The sequence below is a fragment of the Bombina bombina genome, chromosome 4 (assembly GCF_027579735.1).
Source record: "Bombina bombina isolate aBomBom1 chromosome 4, aBomBom1.pri, whole genome shotgun sequence".
NCBI lineage: Eukaryota > Metazoa > Chordata > Amphibia > Anura > Bombinatoridae > Bombina > Bombina bombina.
In genome coordinates, this window is record NC_069502.1 from 465,998,835 (window position 1) to 466,015,588 (window position 16,754).

A 16,754-nucleotide genomic window follows, 5' to 3' on the forward strand; every position below is an offset into this window, starting at 1 on the left:
TAACATCACGCGTGACATCACTGTGAGGGAAGCCCCGGCGATGCCTGCAAGTATCCAGGCCAGATTGCTAGGGTAGGAGTGGATGGGGGGTCCTCAGAGCTCCATCAAGGAGGGGGAGTGCTAGTGACGGCACTGAGCCGTTGTTAGCACCCGAGTGGGAAAATTTGCGATGGTACAGAGCCGTCATTAGCACTCAAAGGGTTAATCACATTGTAAGACCATTTCACAAATAACCATAAAAAGCACAGTTTGGGATATGCTACAACCCAGACCAGATTTAAAGAAAGAAGAAAACATAAAAAATGTATGGGATTCCAAAAATATAACACTTTAAAATGTTATTCTTGAACAGCAACTTTTAAAAATATCACAAGTCTTAAGCGTTTAGAAATAATTCCATAATGTGCTATTTCAGCATATTGGTTGGGCCTCAGAACTTTTAAATAAATATTAGTCTTCAGCACAGCATGTCTGTTTAGGCTACAACTATGCACCCAGTTTGCACAAAATGTTACATGACTTAGTTGCAAGGCTTAAGTGTTGGAGTTGACATGACCCAGCAGGTAATCCACCAATAACCAGCTTGATTTACAAGTTGGTTTTTTTTTTAGAGAGCAGAGGATTTGGTTTTCACTAACAATTTGTGCCTGAAAAATCAGCAAACTTTCACCATCACTAGTGTATTCTTTTCACTATTACTACAGGAATATTCTACTAACTGCACGTACCTAAACTGCAACTACTTATCATAGGGAACAAAAAATCCTGGATTTTGTCTATCCCCAGTGATCACAGAGGAGCTAGGATTAACATTTTTAGCAGCCAAGAAGTATATACTTCCCTAAACAGAAACTTTCTCTGAATAAATACATAAAGTAGTATGGTGAGTGTTACAGGCAACTTAAATTTTCAATTAAATATGTAATTCCCAGACAAACAAACTTAAAGGGAAGTATACTGTAATTTTCCCTTAATGTGTTTCCAATAACTTGTTATACTAGCAGCAGAGTATAAAGTGTAAGATATTATTCCTGTGTTTATTTATTTGTATGAAATAGCCGGTTTTGGTCTTTGACACCACTACACATGAAAATGGGTTGAGCTTTTAGTTAAATCAGATTTCCTTATTTAATTAACTTCTGTATGCACAAATGCTTCCTTATCTCAGTCTGTATACCAACAAGTGAAAATTAACATTGTTACTTTCCTACCTCTCACTGGGAGTGCAATTTATTCTGCTTGCTATGTTTACACAACTTAACATACTTAAAGGTGGCATTAAAGACTAAATAATGCTAGGTAGAATGATGCATTGTGAGAACAACATGTAGATGTATTTTTTAAAGTTTCATTAGCGTATTAAAAATTGAAGAAATGCGTGTACATTTTAGTGTCTATAAAGCAATGGGCGCTGCCATGTTATAACTTAGGTTACCTTATATGCTGTGGCCAATAAGTGACAGTTATAAATAGAGGTCTCTAGAGTGTGCAGCCAATGGATGTGGAATATAATAGTGTTCTGCACTTCCATTTCTAACAGGAACTGAAAAGCTCAGTTTCAGAATGGAATTACAAGTAAATAGAGAAAATAAATAAATGAAAGTATTTTGCAAACATATATATGGGATACCACAGACAAAATCAACTGTTTCAAGTGCTGATATAGAAGTAAAGGAGCTATTTGTGAACAATTGAATGCATCCCAACAGGTAAAATAGACCATTGGGAACAAATTTAAAGGGACACTGAACCCAAATGTATCTCTTTCATGATTCAGATAGAAAGTTGCTTAAAACTGCATGCTCTAATTTACTCCTATTATCAATTTTTATTTGTTCTCTTGCCAGCTTTATTTGAAAAAGAAGGCATCTAAGCGAAGGAGTCAGTCAATTTTTGGTTCAGTACCCTGCACAGCACTTGTTTTTTTGGTGGATTAATTTATCCACCAAACAGCAACAACCCAGGTTGTTCACCAAAAATGGGCTGGCATTTAAACTTACATTCTTGCTTTTCAAATAGATACCAATAGAATGAAGAAAATTTGATAATAGGAGTAAATTAGAAAGTTGCTTAAAATTGCATGCTCTACCTGAATCATGAAAGAAAAAAAAATTTGGGTTCAGAATTCCTTTAAGGGAAGAATATTTTAGGGTAAATCGTGCATTTAATTAAAGAGAAAACTTCAACACACTAAAATAGTTTTCTTTAACAAATATAAATTAAAAAAAAAAAAAAAAACAATACATAAGTATTGAAAACTTAAGACAACCAACATGCAAAAAGGGTATCATATAACCTTCCAGGATTATATTTAATCTGTGACCAATAAGAATTCTTCCCTGTAGTTAATAATATCTCCAAATAATGTAGGGCTAGCAAAAGGAATTTAAAGTGTCATTTAAAGGGGACACTGTGAGAAAACATAGCTTCATATGCCAAAAGGCCTACAATATAATCTTCTCAGACACATTCTGCTTTGCAGCAAGCACAAACTCATAAACAGAGCACAATTCTAACATTTGTGGGTATATATTTAGATTTCAGAGTAGCAATGACTTTTTCAGACGTTGCTCATCAGTATGTGAACAAGTCAAACAACTTGTACATGCTGGCTGTCTTAATTCTTGCAGTGTGGTAACAGCTTGCCATATGTTTTACTTCACACAAGTTACTCTTCACAGTTTACAATGCTCAATCTGTTTTATTTCATGCAGACTACTAACCTTGGGAGTATGAAATCTGTTACATTTCTTGCAAAGTTTTTTTTCTATGTAATTACCAACATGTTTTAAGGTGAAAAAAGACTGATTAACATTTAAATACTTACATTTTTAGACAAGGTTTTCAAACTAAGCTAATGTATAACAACCTTTTAAAAAGGATTGAAGAATAGTTGCAAGTGCTGACAAAAGCTTTCATCTCAGTTAGAAAATAAATGAACAGTAAAGCCATATGCAATGTAACAAAACTCATAAGGACAAACAATAAAATGAAATGGGTAGCAAATTGAGGTACTTAGCATTTTTTTTTTTAAGGATCAGGTTCTGGAAACTACAACTGAGCTATATAGCCTTGGGGTGGCATCCAATTAGGAATACACAAAGGGCAGGGAGGGTGGCACAAACACCCTAGCAGATACATTCTGTAGTGATTATAGTAATGTGCAAAGGTAAAAATATGCTAAAAGTCTGCCTAGAACCAATAAGAAAGTAATAGACCATAAGTATTGGTATATCACATAGCCTACCCAATATGTGGGGGGAAATCTACTCTTCAGACATACAATTACAAAAAGGAATTTACAGTAACAAAAAATAGACATACAGTCTAAGTCTTTGTGGTTTTAGGAATGAGATCATCCAGGAAGTATATTTGTACAATGCCTCCAGGTAGTATGGGATATATAGTAAGGCTCAGAAATGACTAAGAAGTAGCCCTCTGCTAACTGTAGGCTCAGTAATTAGTCTGCATTCCATTAATAGGACTGGAAAATAGATAGGACAAGAGGTTTTTTTTAAAAAAAAAAACAATCAAGCTCTATCTAATCTATTCATTCTATTTTTTTCCTCTTACACCTCTGACCTCTTTAGGTACTATTTCAGGTTAGCAGCATTTTTGAGTATAATTAATTTTATATGCCTATGAACACACAGAAAAAAACACTAGTACAAGGGCCTCTGTTTGATAAAACATAACTTAAGAAAAATAAATAAAGACAGGCAACATGTCTGGCTGAACACTGCTTTTTGTCAAACTTTGACAAACAGAAAATGCTGTGAGTTGTTTTATGAAGCCATGACCAGTGTACTGTAACTTCTCACTGTCTGGATGTTCCTAAGAGACTACAGCAGACAGTCTTTGCAGCTTGCACCTGGCATCAGTACTCCGCTGTTTGCAGTGGCCTTTGCCACTTTCACTTGGCATGCTATTCCATATATCCACCACTATTTCTGTTAGCTATTACTTCCTCTCATTGACTAGATGGCTTCAGCTTCAAAGGCATTGTCTTTTGTTTTAGCATATTTCTCAGAAATATTACTTCCCTCCTGTGCTCTTTTAAAAAAATTGCATGTTGATGTTTACACCAAGCTATGCATATCAAGTACTATCAGATGCTATGTGGAATAGGCATCATTTTAGTTACCAGGCAACTTTTTTATTTGAAGTGTTATAACCCCCCTCCCCTCTAATTTTCTGGACCATAAAGTAGCCCCATCCCTCCTATTTTGAGGGCAATAAAGAAAACCACACATCTAATTAGCACAAACTTGAAGGGTATGGAAACAGTAACACTTTTTATCTCTAAGAAATTAGCCTTTTTTTCTGAAGCACAGTAATGTAACCATGTGATTTTGCTGTACAACTATTACAATTCTCAATTTGAAAAATACACACTTGTATGTATAATTGACTGACATATAAATCAACAAATAAAAAGATTTGTTATCTGACCAAATTATCATTTTCTTAGACAGTTTTAAAGCTAACAATACAAGCTCTAATTCTAACAACTAAACATAATAAGCAATAACCCCTTAACTACCAGACAGCAGTATCTTCCATCTCTGCCAGACAACGAAATACCTCATTCTATATGGCTCTTATCGCTGTCTTCTGACCATGAAGTATACCTCGTTAGTAAGACTGTGCAGACCGTACAACTTATCCATAACAGGATGATGGAATACCTCATTAGTATGAGCACGGAGTACACCATCTGCAGCGAGCTCAGCCCTGGGTATATGTCTGACCAGGAGCCCCGCACATCCTGCCTTACATGTGTGTAACAGGAGACTTGCCCGGGTACACACCGCATTCTATAGATTTCAGTGACTGATATATAAATGAGATCTCACCTTCCAGAGCTCTCGCCGGCGCCAATACCAGGATCGCGACCAGAACAGGCAGCATCTCGAAGTGATTCTCGCACATAATTCCCGCAATACGTGTCTCCCGGTGTCCGTGCCCCCAGCTGATGGCGGCTCAGGGTATCCGTGCCCCCCACCGCGGGTGTATCCGTGTCTGTGCCCCCCGGCGGGTGTGTCCGAGTGTCTGAGGCCCCCCCGCGGCTGTGTTCGGATAACTCCAGACCTCACACTGGCAGCACCCGCACTGCAGCCGCAGCTCAACCTGGGGGGAGGGGTAAAGTGCCAATCACTAAACAGGCACGCCCGCTTGCCTTGTCAACAGCCACTCCTCTTACTGCTGATTGGACACTCAGAAAGACTCCGCCGATCTTAGCGCAGGCCACGTGGGTAGGAGAGATTTAGAGGCGTGGTCTGGAAGAAAAGATGAATTGAGCTGGGCAGGGTCTTTTGGGATAATTCCCAACCTCTACAATCCATTGGTTTAGGTTTCCGTTACTATGGAAATATGAAAGGATTTGTCAATCACTACAAGAATACTGAAAATCAATTGGTAGGACACAGCGCCCTCACTCAGGACACACAAGAACTGCATCAGCCGAATAAAAGGGAAAGGGACGGATAATAATAAAGAGTGATGGGAAATAATAGGAAGGGTGTGATGTGAGTGTGGGAGTCCTTAAAGTATCGGGGAGTAGGCGAATGTGAACAGCCAAAAATAGCACTTGTTTACTAACACGAGAAATACCGGCTCTGTAATTACAAACAAATCAGGCAAGTTGGTGCATTGTTTTGTTCCGGGTAAGTTTTCGTTTCAGCAGCAAATTTACATTGACATTTTTTAAAATGAGAAATCCTTGTGATTACAATAAAAGGTAATCACCTACATTACAAGTTTTGCGCTATAAAGGGTATGAAACGAACGCAATTAAAGTTGCGTTATTTCACCCTCCATAGCGCTGCCATTACAAGTTTGAAAAACCCGGCTTGTGCCTGCGATATGGTGCTTTTACGCTCCATACCGCACCAAAAACAAGCGCTGTTTTGACGTTGTGCACTCTTTCCCCATAGAAATCAATGGGGAGAGCGGGTCAGAAAAAAGTCTAACACCTGCGATCACGGAAAGAAAAACTCTGTAATGCAGCCCCATTGATGTCTATGGGGGAAAAAAACAAACGTTTATACCCAACACCATGACACACCCCTAATCTGCCGCCCCCGACATCGCCGGCACCTACATAATGTTATTAACCCCTAATCTGCCGCTCCCGATATTGCCGCCACTATACTAAACTTATTAACCCTATTCGCCGCAACTAAATAAAGCTATTAACTCCTAAACCTCTGGCCTCCCAAATCACTACCACTAAATAAATCTATTAACCCCTAAACCGCCAGCCCCCCACATTGCAAAAATCTAAATTAAACTATTAACCCCTACACCTACCCCAAAACCTAACGTAACCCTAAGTCTAACCGTAACCCTAACACCCCCTAACTTTAACATAATTACAATAGAGCTAAATTAAACTTACAATTATTAACTAAATAATACCTATTTAAAACTAAATACATACCTGTGAAATAAAACCTAAGCTAGCTACAATATAACTAATAGTTATATTGTATATGTAGCTAGCTTAGATTTTCACAGGTAAGTTTGTTTTTATTTTAACCCTTTCGTGACAGGGTTAAAGTGCCTACATCGGAACAACTGTTCCGATGTAGACAAATTGAAACTACGCGATCGTGCATACGATCGCGAGATTTCAATTATTGGATCGCATCTGGGGGGCGTCCCTACAATCCTAGGAACGCCCTCCAGACCGCGATTAAATCCCTGAAGCACAGAAGGCTTCAGGACAGCCGTTAGTTATGACGTTCCATTCCGTCATAACGGCTTTAAAGCCCAGTCTAATTATGACGGAATGGAACGGCATAACGGCTTTAAAAGGTTAACTAGGTAGACTAATTAGTAAATAGTTATTAACTATTTACTAACTACCTAGTTAAAATAAATACAAACTTACCTGTGAAATAAAACCTAAGCTACCTTACACTAAAACCTAAAATTGCAAAATATTTAAAAACACTAAAATCACAAAAATAAAAAAAAACTACCATTACAAAAAAAAATACATTACACAAAATAACAAACAAATTATCAAAAATAATAAAAATTATTCCTATTCTAATACCCATTTTAAAAAAAACACCCCAAAATAAAAAACATAATCTAGAATAAACTACCAATGGCCCTTTAAAGGGGCCTTTTGTAGGGTATTGCCCTAAGTTAAACAGCTCTTTTACCTGGAAAAAAAAAATGACATTACAAACCCCCACCCCCCCCCAAACCCACAAAATAAAAAAGAACTATCTAAAAAAAACCTAAGATAACCATTGACCTGAAAAGGGCATTTGTATGGGCATTGCCCTTAAAATGGCATTTAGCTATTTTGCTGCCCAAACCCTAATCTAAAATAAAAGCACACCCAAAAAAACCTTTAAAAAAGGATAACACTAACCCCCGACGATCTATTTACAGTTTTTGAAGTCCCGCTTGAACGATCTTCACCCCGGCGGCAAAGTCCTCATCCAGGCTGCGAGAAGTCTTCATCCAGACAGCCTCTTCAATCTTCATCCCGGCAGCGAAGTCCTCATCCAAGCGGCGAGAAGTCTTCATCCAGGCGGCCTCTTCAATCTTCATCTAGGTGGCATCTTCTATTTTGATCCTGGTGGCGCAGAGCGGGTCCATCCTGAAGACATCCGGCGTGGAGCATCCTCTTCATACGGTCACCGCCGTACACTGAATCTTCAATGCAAGGTAAGCGATTCAAGATGGCCTCCCTTGCATTCCTATTGGCTGAAAAATTTGAATCAGCCAATAGGAATAAGATCTGATAAAATCCTATTGGCTGTTCAAATCAGCCAATATGATTTAAGCAGCTCTCATTCTATTGGCTGATTCGAAACAGGTAAAGCAAAGAAAAAGAGACTCGCTTGAAGATCTTAGAGTTAGGTTTTTTATTTTGGGGGGTTGGGTTGGGTTGGGTGGTGGGTTTTACTGGGTTTTTTTACAGGTTTTTTTTACAGGTAAAAGAGCTGTTTAAAGGGACAGTATACACTCATTTTCATATAACTGCATGTAATAGACACTACTATAAAGAATAAGATGCACAGATACTGATATAAAAATCCAGTATACAACTGTTTAAAAACTTACTTAGAAGCTTTCAGTTTAGCTCTGTTGAAAAGGCAGTGGGAAAGCCCACTGCAAGTGGGAAATAAGACACTCCCCCCCTCCCCATTTTTTGCATATGAAAAGACCCTTTACACAAACAGGAGCAAGCTGGAGAAGGTAGCTGACGGTATTCAAATAAAACTTTGGGGCTTGGTTAGGAGTCTGAAAATCAGAGCAATGTTCTTTAAAAATAAGCAAAATTATACATTTTAAAAAAAAACAAACTTTATGGGCTTTATAAATAGATAATCTACAAAACATTTATGCAAAGAAAAAATGAGTGTATAATGGCCCTTTAACTTAGGGCAATACCATTCAAAAGGCCCCTTTAAGGGCTATTGGTAGTTTATTGTAAGCTAGTTGTTGTTTTTTATTTTGAGTGGGCTTTTTTATTTTGATAGGGCTATTAGATTAGGTGTAATTCTTTTTTATTTTGGATAATTTTGTTTGTTATTTTTAGAGTAGTGTTAGGATTTTTTTTAATGTGTATTTAGTTTAATTTAATTGGTAGTTAGTTTCATTTTAGTTTAATAATTTTATTAGTTTAATTGTTAGTTTAAACTTAGTTCTTTTAATTTGACAGGTAAGTTTTAATTTAATTTAAACTAGGGAAATTGTAATTTTAATCTAAAATTAGGGGGGCGTTAGGTTTAGGGGTTACTAGTTTAATTTAGTTTATTGCGATGTGGGGGCTTCCGGTTTAGGGGTTAATAGTTTATTTTAATATATTTAGTTGTGGGGGGCTTACGGTTTAGGGGTTAATAGGTTTATTATAGTGGCAGCGGTGTAGGGCTTAATAACTTAAGTATAGTGGGGGCGGACGGCAGAGTAGGGGTTAATAATAAAATAAAAAGGATGAACAGAAAATTAGTGGATATGTAATGGCCGGTTACTGTTTGAAGTCACATCAGTTATAAGGTGCTGTGGAGTGGTGATGGCTAGTTTCGTGGGTGAGACTAAGGTAGTAATTATTGGACAGGTTGTTACTGAACTCTGCCACCCCAAGATATACAGAAGTAACTCCAAAGTTCAATCCGTATCATGTGTGTGAATCACACATAGTGCAGGAAAATACTGGGAGATAAACCGGTGGCTTTAAACTGACCGCCCGCTCTCTGGTATCTGCATGTCAGTCCCCAATCCCGGAACCCAAAACAAGTTGAAATATCAAGGGAACTTCACTCACCCACTCTCGTAAAGAAAATCGGAAGTCTTGTAGTCCAGATTCAGGATAAATATTGCCGGAATGAGTGGCCGGGAAACAACTTGCCGCACTTCCTTCTCATGTGCTCTATCCTACGTGATCCGATCACATGACTAGGGCCTCTCCAATCAGGTCCAAACAGCAAAACAGTATCAAAAACTGACATCACTTAGTTACCCGGCTTAGCACAAACACGGCTGTAGATTAGAAATACGCTAGTAGACACATCAAGGTTTTAAAAATGGAGTGGATCCCTGAAGTCCACTTAAAATAATGCAAAAAAGAAGTCCAAAAAACCTTGATATAGCAAAAGATAAAAAACAAACTTTATTAAGTATAAAGTTAAAAGCACACAGGAGATAGTAAAAATAATCCATTGGCCAACCGAAAAAGATAGCCTGACCGGTTTCGGTGTCAAAACACCGTACTAATAGACCTAGATTCTCTACACCTGAGGCAAAATTAAAAACAGTCTACCACACTCTGATAGGTTAAAACAAAAGAGGGATGGGTGAGGTTGGCCAAGGATTAACCCTTAATTGTTTGGTTAACGAAAATGCACAGAGTATGACTAGAATAATTAAACTGGACATGGTTATATAATATATTGAATGGCAGTGACACATAAAAGGGCATAACAGTTTGGGGCTTACTCACATAGACAGACAGGGAGAGATATTTGGTAACACATGTTGCAGATATATACAAATATAAATATACTGTAAAATCTTAAATACATTTTAAATTTTAAAATGCAACAAAAACTAAACCAAATAAATGTACACTCAACTGGTTAATACTAAACAGTTAGCATATGGACACATGGATCAACGCAAGATAGGTCACTAAGAGCATATAATAATAACAAAAAAGGCAATAGGATGTATAACAGCAGAAAATGTCTAAAGGTAAATTAAGGACAAATTGATGCAAAAAGGCAGGAAACTTGCCTCATAAGCATGTACAGGCAAATCACCTCTGCCAAAAATGTATAATGTCAAATTCGGAATTGAAACCTATTGGAATCAAACTGTTCAGTTTGAAAATCCAATAGGTTTCCTGTCTGAAGAGTATGGAGAACTTGTCCCCACCTCTAAGTGGTCTCTGTACTTGCTCAATTGCCCTCCATTTAAACATATCTACTTTTTTATTGTGGATCTCCAAAAAATGCCTAGACAGGGCTGAACATGGTTTTTCCCCAGAAATATAGGAAAGATGTTCCCTTATGCGGGTACCCACCTCCCTGGTGGTCCTTCCTACATATACCCTTTGACATTGTGTGCACTCCACTAGATAGATTACATACATGCTTTTGCAGTTCACACAGCCCCTAATTGGGAATTCTTCCCCTGTCTGGTTGTGAGTGAACGACTTGGAGATCTGTACATGATCACAAGAAATACATGTTCTCCTACCGCACCTATAGGTGCCATTACAGTGTAGCCAAGAGCTCCCAGAGGATTTATCCCTTAGGAGACTGGGGCATAACATGTTCCCTAACGTGGCATTCCGCTTTGCTGTAAAAGCACAGCCTTTGTCCACAATATCTCTCAATTTTTTATCTCCCCTCAATATGGACAGATTCCTGTTAATAATTTTACAAATCTGGTCATATTGATCTGAGAAACAAGTCACAAATCTAGGTTGGAGTTGATCAGTTTGCCCAGTCCTCTGTGAGGTCCTGGACGTGTTGGTGAACAAGGATTCCCTTTTCATGTACTGAACCGATGTATAGGCTCTATCTATCACCCTTTTTGGGTATCCTCTATTTTTTAACCTTTGGCTAAGAAGCCCACTCTCTTGTTGGAAGGAACCATTAAGGGTACAGTTTCTTTTTACCCTCATGAACTGACCCTTAGCAATGCCCCTGAAGACATGCTCGGGATGACTGCTGCGTGCATGCAATAGACTATTGCCCGCTATGGGCTTCCTGAAGAGAGTGGTAATCACTTTGCCTGTTGACTTCAAACCCTTAAGAGACACATCCAGGAAGTTAATACTATCCTTATTCCACTCAAAGGTGAACTGTATCCCTACCATGTTTTTTTCAGTTCTCTCACAAAACATTCAGCTTGTTCCTGATCAGATGGCCATACTATGAGTAGGTCATCTATGTACCTGATATATTTGGCTATGTATGTTGAAGGACCGCCAGTACCTCCATAAACATGGCACCTCTCCCACCAACCCATAAACAGGTTGGTGTATGATGGGGCAAATTTAGCTCCCATCACCGTGCCACGTCTCTGGAGGTAATGAAGTCCCTGAAACTTAAAAAAATTGTGTTCCAACAAGAACTTAACCACCCGGATTAGGAAGTCCTTCATCTCACAAGAATGGTTTGTATACAAGTCTAGGAAGTATCGAATGGCAGTTAAACCATGTTGGTGTGGAATGGAAGAGTACAGGGAAACCATGTCTACTGTAAGGAAACTGTACTCCTCTCTCCATTCGATACTTTCCATGACCTGTATAGTCTGAGTAGTGTCCCTAACATAGCTAGGCAATTTGGGTACAAGTGGCTGTAAGTAGGAATCAATCCATTTGGACAGTGGTTCCAAAAGGGATCCAATACCAGCCACTATTGGTCTACCTTTTACATTGATGATACTCTTGTGCACCTTAGGAAGGTGGTGGAAGATGGGAGTGACTGGATTGGTAACCAACATCTGTTCAGCCAACTGTGAATCAATCAATCCATCCTCCACTGCCTCATCAAAAAGGTGCCCAAGCTCTCTTGAAAACCTAGCAGTGGGGTTACAGGGCAGCATGATATAGGTGTCAACATCATTTAGTTGGCAAAACGCCTCATCAATGTAGCTCGTCTTGTCCATAACTACCACACTACCTCCCTTGTCAGAATGTTTAATCACAATTTGGTCATTCTCACATAAAATAGATAATGCTTGTTTCTCTCTGATCGTCAAGTTGTGGACACCTACTCTTGGGACCCTAGATAATTGTGTTAGATCTTCTACCACTCGCTGATGGAAAACTTCTAGTGCTTTACCTCTGGCTTGGAGAGGATAGAATGTGGATTTGGATCTCAGGACAGGGTTAGTAGTCTGTAGGTGAGGGTCATCAATCATGTGTCCATCACCCTGCAGACTCTCAAGAGAAACCAAGGTGCAGATATCTTCAAAGGTCAATGAACTATGTGCCACGGGACTCAAGGGAATAAGGCTGCTAGGCCTCTGTTCTATTACATTCTCACCTGAAAAAAATCTGCGGAGAGTTAAATCTCTGACTAGATTGTTTACGTCTAAAATGGTCTGAAATAAGTCAAATGTTCGAGATGGAACAAAACTTAAACCATAATTAAGAACCTTGTGTTCTATATCAGTCAAAGCATATGAAGAAATTTTGATTACCATGTCTAATGATATTTCTTCTGTTTTGTGTTGTAGTTCTGTGGCCTTATTGTGTCCCTTGGTTGTCTCTGGCTCTCTATATAGGGGTCTATATTTGCTCGATTCTGAGCTCCCCCTCCATGAAATTGTCTCTCGGCCTCTTGAAAAACCTGAGTATTAGTCTGTGCAGGCCCTTGACTAGGGTGATCATGATTATATATGCGATTACTAATATTAGTTTCTGAATAAGTGTCTGATCTCATTATTTTAGGTTTTGCCCCTAGGGATGAAAAACCTTTCAAAATACCTTTGTTACCACCACCTGATGTACATGTTATTTTCTCTACTGATGGAGTATCGCCCCCTGATGCCTGTTCATCCCCTGAAAAGCCTTCAAAACTTGAGGCAAACCTATCTTCATCAGAGACCTCTGCCTCTGAGTCAGAAAAGGTTACTTTCTTTGGAGGATCAGTTTGGGGGTCTTGTAATCTCTGTTTATTACTTCTATTCTGATATCTTCTATTTCTGTTTTCGTTTTTTATTGTTATTGCCCCCAGTAGAATTCTCCTGTACACCATGATTAAACCAAGTTTTGTTTCTTTGGCGGCGGTGCCACACATAAACAACACCAGTGGAATAATCCTTTTGATCCCCTTAGTGTGTTTGGCTTGAATCACTAACTTTTTAGACTCCTCAATGGTTTTTTTGAAAATAGTCTCAAATTGCATATATACTTCACTTTGTTTAAACTTATCCATTTCAGATTGTAAAGTAGCAATTTTTATCTTAACTTCGTTTAACAAAAAATCCTTATACTCTATGAGGAGAGAGATCAATGTTAGTGAACAGTCAGTCAATGCCTGGTTCCAACGTGAGATAAACGATTCATCTTTGATGTCATACGTAGGGAATTTGTTTAGTTTTAAGCCTCTAGGGATCATCTTTAAATTGAGATACTTTGTTAGAATCCACTTATCCCATTTGAGTTTTTGTTCCTTTAATTTTAGGTTTTCAAAATCTTGAAATAGATCCCCTAGTTTAATCCTTGGGGAATCATGGTCAAAGACATCCTCCAAGTCCAACATATCCAGGTTATCCTCATCAATTTCAGAAAACATAAGGGTATCTATCTCCTGTGCCCCCTCCATAGGGGTATTAGCTAATGAATTTATAATAATAAACACTTAAACAAAATATAGTGTATTGGGTGTCTCTAGTAATGTACTGAAACAAACTGTTCTCTGGCAGGGGTTAATAATATTTAAATAGTGTTTGCGATGCGGGAGGGTGGCAGTTTAGGGGTTAATAACTTTATGATAGTGGTGACGATGTTGGGGAGCGGCGCAATAGGGGTTAATAATTATTTTTAGTGGCAGCGATGTCGGGAGCAGCAGATTAGGGGTTAATAAGTTTATTATAGTGTTTGTGATGTGGGAGGGCCTCGGTTTAGGGGTTAATAGGTAGTTTATGGGTGTTTAGTGCAAATTATAGCAGTTTATTTATGAGTTTTATGTAACAGATTTGTAGCGTAAAACTCATAACTACTGCTTTTAGATGGTGTTACGGATCTTGTCATTTTAGGGTGTAATACAGGTTTTTTAGCCTCACCGCAAAACTCGTAATGGCAGCTCTATGGAAATCCCATGAAAAAACCTAATTTTTACGAGTGCGAGACTGACGTTGCGTTACAGGCTAGAAGGCTTGCGGTACAGCTATAACGGCAAGACCATTACCATTTATTCAGCATTAAAACACGAACGCACAACTTGTAATCTAGCTGATAGTGAGTAGTAAGCCTTAAAGGGATAGTCTAGTCAAAATTAAACTTTCATGATTCAGATAGAGCATGCAATTTTAAGTAACTTTCTAATTTATTCCTATTATCAATTCTCCTTCGTTGTCTTGGTATCTTTATTTGAAAAAGCAAGAATGTAAGCTTAGGAGCCAGCCCATTTTTGGTTTAGCACCGGGGTAGCGTTTGCTGATTGGTGGCTACAAGTTATGCCCCAATCAGCAAGCGCTACCCAGGTGCTGAACCAAAAATAGGCCAGCTCCTAAGCTTTACATTCAAGTAAAGGTAACAAGAGAATGAAGAAAAAATGATAATAGAAGTAAATTAGAAAGTTGCTTAAAATTGCATGTTCTATCTGAATCATGAAAGTTTAATTTTGAATAAATTATCCCTTTAAATTGATGGTAAACTTTACATGTTTTAAAATCAGGTCCGGGATCTAAGCAATATTTTACAGGGACTTTAATTGATCACTTCTAATAAATTGCGCTGTAATATACTTTTTAATCTCGTGCAATTCTAATCCGACATGCTCAAAACATATATTTTTTGTGAGCTAACAGTTAGAACTGTTCTCCAATCGGCGCTCTAGCAGTACGGCACATTTTTTGTAGCTTGAGCGTCGATTAGAGAACAGTTCAAACCGTTAGCTCACAAAAAATATGACCTGATTTTAAAACATGCAAAGTTTACCGTCCATTTAATAACCCTTGTGAAGCTCCACCGTCCCAAAGGGGAGTTGAAATTGCCAGACGACTGCTGTCTTTATCAAGATGCAATTACCAGTAACCAAACTGTGAATCCCACACTAAACACTGTGCTCCGCTAGCTTGTGACCTATGTCCTCTATGGTGTGAAGTCTGTAGTGTTCTCTCATTACTTGAGTGAAAGCAAATACAAATTGCTTCTGTGTTTTTCTTATCCGCTGCAACCATAGAACTGACCCATTCTGATGGTTCTGTGACATTTTACGCAGCCCAGTTTCTCCATCCCTGTTAGATCTTGTGTGACTTTAGTCTCAAGAGTTAGAGGTATTTTCCTTGGGGTATGAATGACAGGCTGTGCACCATCTTTTATACAGATCCTGCTTATCCCTGGGAGGCCCTTGAATAGATTGCTGTATTCACGCTTAATGACAGTCTGCTGCACCCACTATCCACAGAGATTATGAACTTCACAAGCTCAATCTCTTTGCTTCCTTTGAGACCTATTACTGCGTGGGCTTGTGTTTCTATCACACATAATTGTAGGATCTTTTCAGCTCCTTTATAAAAACACTTTACCTGACAGCGACCCATCACTTTCAGCTTTTCACCATCATATCCCATCAGTTTTGTGAGTTCTTGAGTCTTTAGGGGGACTCATTCCTGAGGAGTTCCCAGTATATGTGGCTTGGCACACAATTTACTTGTGCCCATGTATCTATTTTGAATGTAGCTGGAGTTTTGTGAGCCCCAAGCTGTATTGTTACATTTGCTTCATTCACAGAATGATGTATTGCAAGATATACTGGGGTGCAATCTCTCTGCATCATTGTCCTCTATGGCATGTACAGCCCGTGTTTGTGTCCTTGCAGTATGTGAAGTCACTTTACACATCCTGGCACAATGTCCTCTTTTCTTGCAATTATTGTAGATCTGCCACCTTGCAGGACAGGCAGCATTTTTGTTGTGCAGATTTCCACACCAGTCACAGGCTGCTTAACATTCCTTCTTAAATAAACCAATACATTTATAATGTTGTTTGCACCAGTGTCACCCTTGCTTTTTGTCCCTTTGCATCTTCTCTTGCCGGTATCTGCTGCTTTGACTTTCTATAGCATTGATCTGGTCTTAGTGTTACTTCCAGTACCTGCATGTCCTTATTTGACATTTCCTATGCTCTAGCAATCCCAATGGCTTTCTCAAGATTTAAATCTTCCTCCTGCAGCAACTTTTCCTTAACTTCTTTAAACTTACTGCCCATCAGAACACCGGCCTTTATAATGTCTCCAGCATCAGGAAAAGCACAGTTTTTGTCGAGCAAATGCAATTGTGTCACCCATTCATCCACAGAATTACTTCCACACTGGTTCATCTCATAAGACAGTTTCCTTTGCACTGTGCAGTTTTTGCTTGAGTTGCAATGTGCCTCAAACTTTGCAAACAGTACCTCAGTTTTTCTCTTGTCCTCGGTAGTGATATCCCCACTTTCCTGCCAGGCTCTGCACACATCACGTCCTTTTTACCCCACACATATCAGAAAGTGTGATGCTTTTTGTTAATCAGTCCACTTGTCTGTATCTGGGCCTGCAAACACACGT

General features: G+C 38.7%; 1 protein-coding gene across 1 annotated transcript in view; it reads right to left on the minus strand.

The window, feature by feature from the left end:
• The window catches only part of EPHB3 (EPH receptor B3), a 76,261-nt gene extending 71,162 nt beyond the window's left edge, over positions 1–5,099 (minus strand). Inside the window, exon 1 of the mRNA XM_053710354.1 lies at positions 4,857–5,099. Within this exon, the coding sequence (XP_053566329.1) occupies positions 4,857–4,932 (76 nt within the window). The 5' untranslated portion in view covers positions 4,933–5,099. The remainder of the gene's footprint in view (positions 1–4,856) is intronic.
• Positions 5,100–16,754: the final 11,655 nt, after the last annotated feature.